Source organism: Triturus cristatus, chromosome 7 (assembly GCF_964204655.1).
Source record: "Triturus cristatus chromosome 7, aTriCri1.1, whole genome shotgun sequence".
NCBI lineage: Eukaryota > Metazoa > Chordata > Amphibia > Caudata > Salamandridae > Triturus > Triturus cristatus.
The window spans coordinates 483770603-483785938 of NC_140590.1; the positions used below are offsets into that span (position 1 = coordinate 483770603).

At 44.1% G+C, this 15336-nt stretch overlaps 1 protein-coding gene across 1 annotated transcript in view; it reads right to left on the minus strand.

The window, feature by feature from the left end:
• The window catches only part of USP43 (ubiquitin specific peptidase 43), a 920725-nt gene that overhangs the window by 561964 nt on the left and 343425 nt on the right, over positions 1–15336 (minus strand). Inside the window, exon 3 of the mRNA XM_085616819.1 lies at positions 14605–14708. Coding sequence (XP_085472945.1) covers positions 14605–14708 — 104 coding nt within the window. The remainder of the gene's footprint in view (positions 1–14604; positions 14709–15336) is intronic.

The following is a 15336-nucleotide window of genomic DNA, read 5'->3' on the forward strand; positions in this document are numbered from 1 at the left end:
TGGTTCTGGAGCACTCTGTTTACCAGGCTCCTCTTCCCTATTGTTAGGTGGGGGCTCGCCATCAGACACCACACGGGGGCGGAGCCAGAATTCACTAGGGCAGTCACAATCTTATTCAGGGACCAGGGACTTCCCCTTCCACTACTCAAAATGTAGATGTTCCATTCAGCCTCGCGCTGACTCACCCTGCCCCTTCTGGAGCCACACACACCTCACCAGCCCCTGTCACTCAAAAGCCAGACATGCAAATCACATCAGACAGGCAGACACATAGCACACAGAAATGCCAACTTCTAAAAGTGGCATTTCTAAAATAGTTATAATAAATCTGCACACACCATTGCGTAGCATTTATTATTACTATTTCAAACATACCAAACTTGACTACGCTGCGCCTCTCATATCAGGAATTACCACTGAAACACTTATCAGGGAATCCTCAATGCATTCCTATGGGAGGGCAGCCCCACAGTAGTGAGAAACCAAAAATGGCTGTATGTCACTACCAGGACATGTCACACACTTAAGGTACATGTCCTATCTTTTAACTACAATGTACCCTGCCCATAGGGCTAGCTAGGGCCTACCTTAGGGGTGATTGACAGGTAGTACAAGGGGGGGGGTCACAGACATGGCACACACTTTGGGTGCCACGTCACAGCGGCAGTAACACTGCGTGCACAGGCCCTGCAATGGCAGAGGCCTGGGATAGGTTTGAAAGGCTACTTTGGTGGGTGGCGCAATCAGCGTTGCAAGCCCGCCAGTAGCATTTAATTTACCAGCCCTGGGTATATGAGATATCACTTTACAAGGGACTGACAGGTAAATTAAATAGGCCAAACAGGTGTAGACCAACCTTACCATTTTTAACACAGAGAGCACATGCACTTTAGCACTGATCAGCAGAGATAAAGTGCCCACAGTCATAAAACCACCAACAGGTCAGAAAAAAAATACAGGAGGAAGGCAAAAAGTTCTGGGATAACCCTGCAAAAAGGGCCAAGTCCAACAGCAACATGTACACCACACTCAGCAATGGGTCAATTAGGCTAGACCCAAAAATGCTGAAGGAAGTAATAGGGATTTACTGGCAGTTTATGTAATAAGTGTGGTACCAGTGAGACCTACGTTTATCAGCACAGCTCAGATACCCACATATTCCTAAGAACCAGCCACTAAAGGATAAACTATTAATGCAACGATGGAGTATTGTGCCATTAAGTAGAACGAGATTCCACTGTGGCTCGCTAAAAACCACCCACCTTGAAGCAATGAACCCATGGTATACACATAAGCACACCCAAGTCAAATATGTACCATTCAATAGGATGTTGCTTAATCCCTGGCAAGGTCAGTCATTAGGAAGTATATGTGCAACCATACCTATGGCTGTGCAAGACAATTCATCAATTGCAGTATTATTTGAGGTTCTTAGACAGATTCAAGAAGAGGGCAAATCCTCACAGGCAGGTGATCTAGAGATAAAACGGGTAGGTAATATTAATACAGGAATATAATTATTACTAGAAAGAAGTGATGGAGTGCCTTGTTTGTATGCTAGACATCTGTGGCTACTCTGAAAGAGTTGAAAGAAGAAGCAGAGTTACCAAAGATTACCTCTGAGGTTTTTGTTTCTATGAAAAGGGACACTATGGATACTAACCTTCCATAGCCCTAAAACCAAAATATGAAAATGAAGGGAATGCTAAGGAAAAGAAATAGGATACACTGATAGATGTCAAGAGGGAAGCTCAAGGTGGCTTTGCAAAAAGAGGTTTCACTATTACCGTAGAGATAAAGACCAAGGATATATGTTAAGGGATAACAAGGACCATGGAGCTCCCTCCATAGAGATGCAAATCCACTGACAAACATTACTCTCACTAGCTGTAAGATCCAGTTAAAAGTGGTTTTAGATAAGAGATAGCTATTATCAAGTGACTGAGACAATCAAGACAATTTACTACAAAGTGTAGTTACATAGCGTCCGGTTGTGCAGGACCTTGACATCCCCATAATTCAGCAAATCACAAACAGTTTTAGGCATCATTATAATCATGTGAAAAGATAAGTGTTAGCTTGGCATTTTATCTGCAACATGTCAGATGTTTACTCTTCAATTACGTATTTTCTTAAATTGCTGATGCCGCACTGGTGGTATCCGGTGGACTATGGAGGGTGGGGGGGGAATACGTTTCTGTGTTCAATCTGTACTGGTCAGAAATATATGTAACAAACTCCATATATCCTTGGGGTTAGAGGTAGGGGGTTTGAGATTAGCATAGAGTTTGCCATTTTAATCCTAGGATTTAGGGTCTCCAAGGAAGCATAGGATAGCTGGGGTGGGGGAGCTCTGCTCAAGCTGATGGCGGCTCATTGTTTTTCGAGGAGCAGTGCTATGGCTATAACTGTGGGTTCTACCACCAGTTCTGTCATCTCTACAAGGCATTTAACCACCTGGCACTCAGTATGACACTCTAGGAGAGCAAGTCCATGTGCTGGAAGTTAGCATTTGCATAGTTGCATCACAAGCACTGGGCTTCAGGCTGCAGGCCCAGGAGCGTTGAGCTCGTCAGTGTATCATATCATCAGTATATCCTATGGAGAAAGTTGTAGTGATCACTTTGTGTCCCCCATTCATGGACATTTCTTTAGTTTGCATACAGCATTGTTCCCACTGCTGGTCAGTGATATGTATGTCCAGATCCCTTTCTCACTCATCTCCTACACTGAGATGTATCCCGGCAGCAGAGTTCATCACTGTGACGTATAGTTTAAAGGCAATTTATTTTGGACTAGGAGCTGTTATAAGCATGAAAGTAGTCTACGTTCTGTAGGTTCGGGGGGGGGGTGTGCAACCTTTTGCTTTGAGTATTGTTCTGTCTCTATAATACAGAAAAGTATCAATCCATGTTCTGCAAGATACAAAAAACAAATCTTCAAGTGTTAGGGATGCATTCTCTCACAATTTAATAATGGCATTTTATTCTCTACGTTCTTAAAGGTGGAGAACTGCCTTGGGCTCAGTTGTTAAAGGTATTGCAGGGTTATTAATAAGCGGTAAGCGAGGAGAATATATCAAGGTACACCTGCATAGCTTGTCAATTTAAGCCAGGCATTGACAGTGCTTGCAACTGGGTTGATGGTCTTAGGTTATCTGAGCATTACTTGATTCAGGGACGTGTTAAGAGTTGTTGGCTATAACTGTTCCATCAGTTTGTGTGGTAGTGCCATAGTAAAATGATGCCCGTAGTACCGGCAAGCATATGTCTCAGTACAGCTTTATCAAGATGGTCTGTGTGCCGGTCTAGATCTGCCTAATCAAGTGAAGACAAAACGTTTTATGGGGGTATATATTTACAACATGGTAAAGGAACTTAGGAAACACAACCATTTTTAGGTCTCGCCTGACCCAGCGCATGCGCTGGTCTGGCGAGACTTCTTGAGAGGGCTCCAAAAAGTGCTACCAGGCCAGCCTAGAGCTACAGTGCATGTGCGCGGGCGCGCGCGCCGCGCTTGATCGCAATTACTTTCACTTTCGCGGCCGCTTGTTTAGCAATCTCCTCGAAAGTCTGGCTCGCTGTTTATGCAGATCCCGCAATGGTTTCGCAAGCTATTCTGCTAATTGTCATGCTGCCTTTTGGCGAGGTTCGCGGTATGCAAATACCATGAACACACATGCATATAAACATTTGTTTTTACTGAATAACTGCTGGCATATTCATAGCGAGTAATTCCATGAGAATACTTCGCTCACACAGTGGTAGGCTGCGAGGTACTTCTTTGCGCGCGTGCGTGACGACGACTATCCCATCACCAGTAGTCTCGCTCAAGGAAATGTTAGAGCAGGTTCTGACTGCGTCTTGTGCCCTGCGGTAGCCAAGCTCTTGATATTTTTGGGTCTTTTTTTTAGCACCGATGTGGAGTCCAACCCTAATCACATCACTACCCTTGTCAGAAATTCTGAGAGGTAGACTATGTCATCGGTTATGGTATATCCACATTAGTGAGCCGATTCAGCCTAACCCCATGGCCCCACCATAATGGATTGGCCAACATTTTATAACCAGAGACATAGCAAAGTGATTTGGAAGTGGTCCCTCAGTCGGAAGGGGAGTGATGTATGACAGGCTCTGCCGAATTTATAACGACTTGGCTACTTCCCTATTGCTTCTCCCCCACAGTCTGGAGACAAAGTTGGCATCAGGAGTTTTAGCACAGAGGAGGCTTCTGTGAGGAAGGTAGCGCACTGCACAACTGCTTGGCCAGAACACAACATTCACCCAAATATGATGCCTCCCTGGGTTCATGGTGTGAGCTGAAATGCAGACAGGCAGCAGCAGACTGCAGGGCCCTCATTCCTTCTCAATGAACGCATGGATGCATCCCTTGATTTCATCTCTGCAGCTCAATGAATGCACTCACCCCTAAAGGTATCTCACGCTTCACTGGTAGCTGCTCGTCAAAGGTGCCTGGTGACTTTGGTGTAGGATGTAGAGCACATTTAATGAAAGCATTGATCCCACTTTTTACATTTTCTTCCCAGAGATGCGCTTGTCAGCTAGCAAGTTAAGCATAGTAATAGAGGCAACTGTCCTGTTTAGAGGTATTCAAAAGGCATGCTTAAGTCCTGCAGCAACACTGAGCATGACTAGTGCTGTGATTGCTCGTGCTGTCCCCTGGAGTAAATCTGAGGTCCAATGAGCTGCATCCAAGTGGTTCTTGCATGGCCAGGAGATCTTCTTTCCCTACATAGGGCCTCATTGTGGGGACCATGGGTGCATGGGGTGCATGGGATGCTTATCGTAGCTGATAAATTCTAACTTACAGTTGTTCGAAATTTATTGGATGGGCTAGTTATTGTCCATGTTTAGTTTTGCTTGAAAATTGGAGACAACCCATTCTGTCACTCTTTAGATTCTGGTAGGTTTGACATGCTGAAATGTAATAAAGGGCGCACTCCATTGCAGTAAACTTTTGCACATATTTCACTTGCAACCCCTGCACAAATCGGCGTTTGATTGGGCATCACAGTTTTCTTGGGCATCGTAATCAGGCCCTTTGATGGCTAGGTGTTCTGACGGCACAGACCCGCATTTTGATGGTTTCATCATTCGGATGCAAGACACCCCTTTTTTTTAATACTTCCTTTGACAGCACACATTGGTGGACCTAGTTATTTTCTGACAAAATCCATTTTCTTTTTGACTTCCATGACTTTCATTTTGTTTTCATTGTTTTTTGCCAATATCTTGTCTGGTGTATATTCTGCGCAGTGCTGCAGAAGGGTGAGGGCGAAAAAAAGTTTTGTGGAACACATTTGAGTTTTGACATTACTCATTTGGTTGGCTTTTTGTTTCATATGTAGCATGTGAAGAAGTGAGCCATGCACGTTTGACTGCTGAAGAGCAGCAGGCTTTGTCTTTTCCCAGTTCCACACTGGGCAAAAGTTTTGTTCTACTGCCTTTTCGGGAAGAAAAAGACTCCTTCACTGACTTGTCCTAGTTTTTATTTTTTGCTTGTGTGGGTAGCAACTTTTCTCTTATTTCAATATGTTCCCCAACATATAGCTGAAATATTTGAGCACTGACTGTTAATCCTGTTGAGAAGGACTACTGTCTGAACTGTGAGATTATTTAGTATTGGTGGCCCTGCCTTTTTCCCAAGAAAGAGCCACAAATTGGATGTGCACATACTCTCTCTCCGTCTGCTGGACATTCTTAAGGAAGCGTGCTATTGGCTTCTCAAATCTCACATTGGATCACTAAGAGAAATTATAGCAAGCATTGGCATAGCCAATAGGTCTCGCCTTTTGGAGCTTATAAGTGTTTGCCAGGGCCGGACTGGCTACCGGGGGTTTTGGCATGCTGCCGAGCTGGGGGCTGATTTCGTTGATGGGGACCTGCGTGTGCTGAACAAAATTCGTTTTGCTTTGTTTATTTCGAAGCACACTCAGGTCTCCATCAACAAAATTAGCCCCCATCTCAGTGACATCAGCCACCAGCTCGGCACCATGCCAAAACGCCCAGTAGCCAGTCTGGCCCTGGTGTTTACCCATTCAACAGTTAATGTTGTTGCACCAAGGATATTGTGCTGCATAACTAAATACTTATAAGGTCCTAAAAGCGAGACCTATTGGCTATGCCAATGCTTGTTATTATTGCAATTCTGGCAGTGATTGACAATGGTAGTTTCATCCAGGACTCCGTTTTGTTGGCACTTTTTTTTAATGGCACTGTCATAGTTTTCCTTTCAGGCTGCATCAATGTCTCGCAGTATCTGAATAACCAGATATTTCCCGGAGGTTGTGAACCATGGTAGTGGGTAATGCAAGTCACACTGGTGTTCGGTGGGGATTAGGGGGAAGACAGTGGATTTTCCCAGTTTATGAGTCCAGATACAGCACTGAATTCCAAGAGGGCTTGACAATAGTGGGTAGGTTATTAGCCGTACAAGATTATCAGCTTATTGTGCTACAAGGATGCATCTCGTAGTGAAGCTTAGTCCCCTCTGTGACAGCCAATATCAGTAGCGAAGGACCGTGACAGACTATTATAATTACTGTACAACCAGGATAAGGCCTATTGCAAAAGTAAACATGGAATATCAATTGAGCGATGGGTTGAAAGATAGTTATATTCATTCAGTGAATTATTGATAATGCTGAAGATGACTGATGTGAGCTCTCTAGTATAATGTGAAATAACCCGGGGTACCTCTTTCATATTTAGAAAGTTAACATTACGGATTGGAATTGTATAAATATTTAATTCATTTTTTCCCCTTTATTTTAAAGGAGAATACGATTTGAGAAGTGTTACTCAATACATAGGAATATAGTGGCTAATTTCATACATGTTACTAAAGTACTGTGGATGACAGTAAGATACATTGATTTTTTGACGCCTGTATTGTAATCTTTTACAACCTTCAAAAAGCAGCGTTTTGCAATTCAAAACACTGTCCTTCGAAACATGCTAAATGTATTGTGTATATGGAAGAGTAGATTGAAGAGTATGAATGAATTTTACATGCTGGAGTAAATAACTAGATCTTGCTTGGTTTTTCACATCTGTGACGAATGAAAAAATAAAAAGGAGTTTTTATGTAAAAATATTGATTGTTTTTCAATTTAATGGACATTGTTTCCTACAATGATATATCACTTTGTATAATTACTGTTAGCGGGTGCTCACGATGAACTTATTTTATTATATGTTTAAATAGTCACAGAAGTGGGCTGCTGATATCTCATTGGTGTACCGGACACTCCGGGCCAGTACCCGACCTACCCCATATATTAATAAAAATGTATTGGGTTGATACAAAAAAGCATCCCATATGTAATATCTTTGCAAGAAGAAACATGGCTCAAGAGCACTACTTTGTGAAGCCAGTTGGAAAAGGGGACTGAAAAAGATTTCTAGAGCAGTCGCATGTGGGTACACTTTACTTATATGTTTGACAATGTTACATATGGCACAAGCCTTGATGCACTTTAGCATGGTTGTTTCACTATTTGATTTGAAGGTGTGATTCAGTAAACATGGAACTGCTGGGCTACTAAAGTAAGTTACTTTTATTCCCAGTGCTTAATTTGTAAAATATTAAGTGCAGGTGCTCACATTTTTGGGGGGAGGCCACACCCACTTTCTCGGGTACGCCCACTTCTCCAAGAGGCGGCACCCACTTCCTTTTTTGGTTCCACCCACATCCACAAGCCTCAACACATCATACCCACCTCCTCACATCTTGAGTTCCGCAAGAAGCTGAAGACCTGGCTCTTCACATAAGCACCTCTGGGACCTCACACCTGCCCAAGTGCCTGGATACCCTCTCGGGTGATTAGTGTGATGTACAAATCAATATATCATAACATAATATAACACATGGGAAGCCTATGAGAACAACTTAAAATTGAGCTCAAATTAGAGAACGTGTGTAATTCTCAAAATGCAGCTTTAGGAAAGGTCATTGGAGTACTTGAGGCAGCTTTGCAAACTAAAGAGAATGTGCTTGTACTGTGATGTTTAAAAGATAGGAAAGGGTGAAGGAAGGAATACATTAAAGAAGGCAGCAACAAATGCTGGTAGGAAGGGGAGTACTGGAGTGAGGACATATATAAGTAACGGATGAAAGGAGAAGGAAATAAGAAAAGAATGTGAAAGGAAGAAATGAAGGAATAGAGGGAGAAAGGAAGTAAATGATGTGTGATGGATGAATAGAAAGAAGAAATGAAAGGAGCAAGAGCAGCATAAGGAAGGGTTGATGATAAGAAAGGAGGACATTAAAGAAGAGGTGAAGGAAGGAGCAGGAAAAAAGAAAGTAAGGAAAGAATGTAGGAAGAGGAATAAATGCACCAGGGGAGGAAGGATGGGGAATGAATGAGGGTGTAAGGAAGAAAGCAAGAATGGAATGAGGGTGTAAGGAAGCAACAGGGGAAAGGAGGCATGGCTGGAAGTGCTGAGGAAGAGAAAAAGGGAAAAGAAAAAGATGTGACGAAGAAAAAAAAGGAGGTCAGGGGAAAGGATACAAGTATGAAAGGTACTGGGTCAAGTAGGGACAGAGAGAATAATGACAGTGTAATATTGCAAAGAAATTGAAAAACAAAAGATTAAAATACATTTGTGTGCTTACCATACCATGTATGTTTGTAAAGCACATATTCACCAAAGGGGGCCTTGACACAGAATTTAAAATGTTATCCAGCTTATAGGCACAAATTCTATCGACCTCAGAAAGATGAAAGGCTGAGTTGCATACCAAGATTAAAATTTTTGATCCTGAGAACAAAAACTGATTCCTGGAGTGGATATAAAGAAATGTGCAAGAAGGAAAAATACAAAAGGGAGAGTGAGGAAGGAGAGGTCTGAAGGCAAAGATAGATACGGTAGACAAAGAATGTGAAGAGAAGTGAGGAAAGCAAAGATAGGGAGTGGAAGACTGGATTGGACCATGATGAGAAAGAAAAAAGGAAAGAGGAGAAAGGGAAGAAGAGCAGACAGAAGTGAGGTGCATGAAAAGAGAGTGCAAGGGAAAGATGAGAAGGTGCAAACTGATAAGCAGTTAATGAGGGGAGGTGGTGATTAAGAGGAAACTGGACGTATGGCAGACAGTGAAAGAAGAATGGAAAGAAGGGAAGCAGTAAGGTGTGAAGGGTAGGAAGAAAAGCAGATGGCGAGGAACAGCAAGAAAATAGTACACCTCTGCTTTATTAAAAATAGAGTAATTAATTATGTAAAGTTGTGAGGTGACAGGGCTGCATCGTTCCTGGCCAGCCTCATGAATGCATAGCTGTGCTGTCCAAAACACACAATAGCGATTTGGACACCCTATCACTGAGTGGCTAGCTTAGGGGCGTGCCATTTGCGCATGCACTGTGAGAGCACAAGCCATTGTTAGTTCTAAGGCCTAGTTCTTTCAGAGTGAACACAGTGTTCCCCCATTCTGGCAGACCAGACCCTGCCACCGATTTAAGGCATAATCTGTCTATTGCTTCTTGGCCAGAGCAACCAGTCCCTGGAAGGACGACTCTAGGAGAGCCAACATCGAGGCCAAGCTCACAAAGGCTTCAGATTCGGGGTCTCAAACCCCATGTGCGAAACACTATCGACTTCTGCCAACCAGGGGCTGGTAAAGTTAACAGGCTTGTGATCTTGACTGTGCAGCTGCAGAAAATGCAGGGCAAGCAAGGGCGGTAGGCGAAGCACCCGATTAACAGTAAGTGATGAGCCAAACCAAACTTTGCGCATTGAGGCACTAAAGCCAAGCTTGTCCAAACAACGAGAAAAAGCGAGCCCGCAAGTGATGTGCAGACGCAAACTTTGAGCAAATGATGGGCTGAGGCATGCACTGCCTAAAGAGCTGAAACAAACTTTAAGCACATGACTGGGAACTTCAAGAGAACTTTGAAAGATTATGAGTCAAAGTGAACTTTGTGCATGCAATAAATGTGCTAACGTCAACAACTTTGAACTTGAATGAATTTGTCTTGACCTAGGAGCGCAGAGCGGTTCTCGGGAGCACAAAGGATGCTTTATTTCACAATTTACATAAGTTAAATGTCAACAGTGTCAGTGCGCCTCTGGAGAGTGTTAATAATAAAATGTGTCTTATGTTTTAGCGCTTGCTGCTAAGTACTTGAAATATCACAGCTTTTTGGCTCACTGATCTGCTGCACTATGTGTGTGCGTGTCTCTCAACCTCTTGCCCCCCAATAAATGCCTGGTGCTCTCTGCCGCCCTGGATGTTAGTCTGTGTTTTTAGAGTGTGTGGCCTCATTAACGCAACTCAGCTGTCCTGCTGGTTGCGCCGGGGCTGGGCATGTAGCGGTACGCCGAACGGGCCGGAAATCACTTACTCCGGGGTAACTCTTTTAGGGATAACTACCTGCTTTTTAAATAATATTGCAAAAGCAGGGGTTGCAAAGAGCCAGGCTACCCTACCAACTTTCCCCCCACACCCTAGGCAATCACCAACGTCTCCTGAACCACAAAATCATAGGGTTCTCTGTGAAACGTCTCCCAAGATCGTTTCTCCATCCTCTACTGCAGGAACGCATCTGGTGAGTCTGGGTGCAGAGTGATTCTCGGGAGCATAAAGGATGCTTTATTTCGAATTGTCCTTTCTTTTCATGTCTTCGTGGCGCTCCCCGCCTGCCAGCGCGTACATAAAATAATGGAATGCCGTTTCGGGCTCTTGTTCCTTTTATGAAGCAAGTAAATCAAATGTATACAAATTATACTTGATTGCCGGCGCTCGTATATATTCACTTCTGCTGGACATTGTACAATGTTTATTGGCAGTCCTGCATACTTCCAGCCTGCCACGCCCCAGCTCAGACGAAAGCCCGCCTTCAGCCATTCCTCAATGGAAATGAAACAATGTTCCGTGAAAGGCAGGCACGATCTGCTGCAAGTGTCATCACTAACGTGATGACGCCACGCATTTTCAGTATGCCTGGGCCAGGGTGTACTTCCTATGAGGACATACCAGGCAGCAGCCACAGAAGGAGAGCAGGCATTTATTTAAATAATTACCGTCCATCGATCTGCCGGAGGAGAACAATTGTATAGACCCGGCCCGGTGAAATAAGTGCCGGTGCTGAGCACCGGAAAGCACCGGCACAAATTAAGCCCTGTTTATTCCTGCCACAGGCTAACAGAATTTTTATGCTCTAAATTGTCACATATATTTTGCATATTTTCTGTGCATTATGACAGTTAGAGAAATATGTTTCCATTCTTTGCCACATTAGCCAGAAATGTACTTGCCAACTGCCCTTGTATGAGTTCTGTGCTGGTGGAATTAAAAGGACACAGAACAGCAGCTTCCATGTGCTTCCTAATAGAAGCATTGTCATTCGTGTAATGTAACAAATGTAGAAACCTTGTTCAATAGACCTTAATACACTGCAGAGGAATAAAAGGCTCTAGTAACTGGAGGGGGCAAGGAGGCTGACCAGGAGCTGGGGAGAAAAGCTGACAACTGAGGCTCCCATTTGAGGTTTACGAGCAATTCAGGTGAGCAGGGGGCATTCATGACTAGGTAAATATTATGATCAACTATTACATAAAGCTGGGAGTCATCGAAATGTAATACAGACAGGTAGAATCTAATAGGTTAGGCGTGCGTGATGAACAATTTGTGGGGTATATCTAGCTTTCACTCAACTTTTAATTGATGAGATGTTTCTAATTATGTTAATAATTCTTGTTCGTGTGAGTTATACAAGAATGCCATATATTAAATTCTAATACATCACCACTATTTTGTGTGTACTAATTTAAGGGATTCGAGTGGAGCTCTACTATATCACCTACAGATGTACAAGATTCTCTGATGGGTTTTCTTTTGATTCATCACACACTTTTACTCCATATGTGCAGAATGCAATTGGAGCGGCAAGAGTCACCTGCCAGCTTTCTTCTTTGAAAAACTTTTAGGGGTTCAGGAAATCTATCAGAGTGGCCCCCAAAATCTTAGGATACACTACAGGGGGTAACCAATACCATAAGCTTTGCATACTATGATAAGCTACGAGTTTTCACATAATGCAGTGACAGGCTACAGTTTTCCCACAGTGTAATCACAACCTTGATTTGAAATAATGTTGATATATTTTTTGCACAATAAATAAGTCAAAACCACTAGCTTTGCTGTAACTTTTGTGCACAAATAAGTCAAATATATGGCATTTGACATAATAGTTCCCAATGAAACAATTAGTCCAATTGCCCTTAGGATTGGCTTGTCACCAAACTAACTAAAGCAAACTGCATTTAGAGTGAGCTTAACCTAAAGGCAACCATCAGCCATCTAGTCATAAAATTGTAAAATTATAAATGTACAAATGTGTGAAAAAAATTGCAGTTGGCTAAACAAAGGGGTAACCAGCACAAAAACCCTTGCCTACTATACTCGTCTGTGAGATTCATATAACATGTCTACCAGTGTTAATATAGAATAGTAGCATTACAAGTTCTATTGATTAAGCAGGTTTTAAACAACAAAACAAGAAATAAGGCAAGCCTACTGCCTTTGTTGTACATTTTACCAAACAAGCATTGGCATAGCCATTAGGTCCCGCTTTTGGGACCTTATAAGTATGTTTACTTTCGCTATAATCACGGCATGTAAAGCGCGGGTGCTGCGATAATAGCAAAAGCATTGGCCGCGCGGAAGCATAGATGGGAGCAGCAGCGGGAGAGAGGCGGAGGGAGTTGGGTGCGCGCGCGCTGCGCGCGAAAGCACTTAATGAGCCATGACGGTTTGAAGGCTTAATGAGATAAGAAAGGCAGATGGCGGCTGCGCGCGTTCACGCGCACATGCACGCAACCTTTAGGCCACGAAAAGCTTGTGGTTAGCACTTTTTTTACCCCCTACTAAAAGTCGAGCAGCGCTGCTCTAGGCTCGACCTAAAAAAGCAGATCAGACCTCTAGCACGTGCCATGACTTTGTTTGTGGATATATCCGTGATTGATGTAGCGCCCCACCCAGTCTTTCTACAAGGAGTGCTCTACAAGCGGAGTGGCTCACATAGATTTTGAGCACAACAAGGGGGGACTAAAATGACCATTGGTCCAGCACTCTAAAGAATGGACCCCTAGAACAAGGGGCAAAAATCACAAACTGAAAGCGGATTTTTAAAACTATTTTCTTGCCAAAGGGCAAATTGTCAAGAGTCACCCTCAGGCAATCGAGGACTTTCAGGCAGGCTTGTGCTGCATTCTTTTTGTTTTTAGCATTGATAGTGGGGGCTGAAAATCCCAAGATTTCAAGGATTACCAGCATGTGCGTCATTTACGGATCGCAAGGGCTCACAGCTGTGACCCCTGGCTTGCCCCTTGCAACCCCTATCACTGCCTATGCAAACCCTGGCTTCAGAGGGGGCAAATTCAGTGCCGGGAACACAGGGGGCAACTCATCCTTCTGGACGATGGTTGGCGCTCCGCTTTTTGTTTTCTTTTTTTATTACCGTAATAGTGATTAATACTACAGTACATTATTCACTAATAGTGTGATAAAAAACGGAGTACAATTAACTGGAATATGGCTCTCCCTGGAAGCTGAGGTGAATTAAAAATGCCTTCAAAATGTATGTTGTGTGCGTGCTTGCGGGTGTGAGTGTGTTTATACGAGAGACACTGTATGTGTGACTGAAAGTGAAGGTCAATCGGAGTAGGATGCCTCGCCCGTCCCCCCCGGGCACTTGGTGAATTGACATCCATGATCACCATTCACCACTGGTGCGTTGAAGAGGGCTGTGTGCGCAGGTACAGACGCTGAGATTTGGCAATAAAATGAGTAGCGTTGTCCAAATTGGACAATTGATTGAATTGGTCACATTTCTCAAGAGGATAAACCAATTGTACCCCGTCCTACCAGCAGTTTTTGTCCTAATTTATACTCAAATTTGTGTCATGTGACCCGGGCTCCACCAATCATTTTGTGAACTTGTCTCCCATGCTGCCTACGATAGCTGTACTAGAACCGTAGGATTCAGAAAGCAAGGAAGAAAGGAAGCGCGGGAGTCAAAGACAGCAAGTAAGGAAGCGCGGGAGGCAAGGATAGAAAGGAAGGAAGCGCGGGAGGCAAGGATAGAAAGGAAGGAAGCGCGGGAGGCAAGGATAGAAAGGAAGGAAGCGCGGGAGTCGAGGGAGGATAGCAAGGAAGGAAACAAGAAGAGAGCGCGAGCGTAGATAGATAGAGTACAAGTAGAGATGGGTCAGGTGTTACTTGGAGCATTTACTCTGTAGTCTTACACAGGCATTGCGTGCACTACCTGCATGTGACTGCGTGGGTGTTTGGAAGCTGTACCATCTGTTATTTACGGCACTTAGAGACCTCGGCGATACTGCCTTAGATAAACAGGCAGTTAATGTGCTAACATTATTAACGGCAGCGCCAACTCTGGGAGCCGACGGTGCCCATATTAATTAAAATGCTGTTTACCAGCAGCTATTTCTTCCAGCCTCCTGGCGAGGTTTGCAGCGCGTGACAGTGGGGTAAGGCCGGGGATGCGGTCACCTGAGTTTCACCTGCATGTGCGTACATATTACAGAGGTCACAGGGCCTCCACGGGTTTCGCCCAACGCCACTTACCTGTACTGTGCCTGAAAGTGCTCCTCCACAAAACTGTGTCCCCCCGGCGGCTGGCTGGCTGCCTGCTGGCCCCCGGCGCCTCCTTCCGGGCTGATGGGTTCACCCTACAGAGGAGACGAGAGAACAGAGGCGTGAGTGTGTCTGCGTCACACCAGTCACAGTGTGCACCTAATGTCAAATGGTACATTCTGGTATCACGCGGTGAACGTCATAATATTGCGAACCAAAATATCCTCTGACGGAAATACCGTGCCCTAAAGATCATTGACAAAACCTCCCCGTGGCTGTAATTTTTCAATTATTATTTCAATGACGCAATCTTTGTCAGAAGATGGTTTGGTCAAAATCATACTGAACGTACAGGTCAACGGTGACCTTATGAGCCCTACAAAAACAAATCAACACATTCATGGTAATTCTGGTTCCTTGGGGACTTCAGTCTCTCACCATCTGATCAGCAATGTCTGCTGCTAGGGGCAGGCTGAGTCAGTGCTCCAAAAGACGCAGTCACTTTAAAATTCACAAGTGTGCCTATCTCCACTACTGGTGCATCACCAGCTGGTTGAACTTTGTGCAGCTCTTAAAGGGGATGTTCGATGGGTGCAGTGAAGGAGAGCCCTTCCTCTCGGCAAGCAGGCCAGGAGGATGAACCCCTGTCTCATTTAAGGACTGGGCCACCGAATGATCCCAGAGATGACGATCAGTCTGGATGAAGTTCTTCTGGCAGGCACA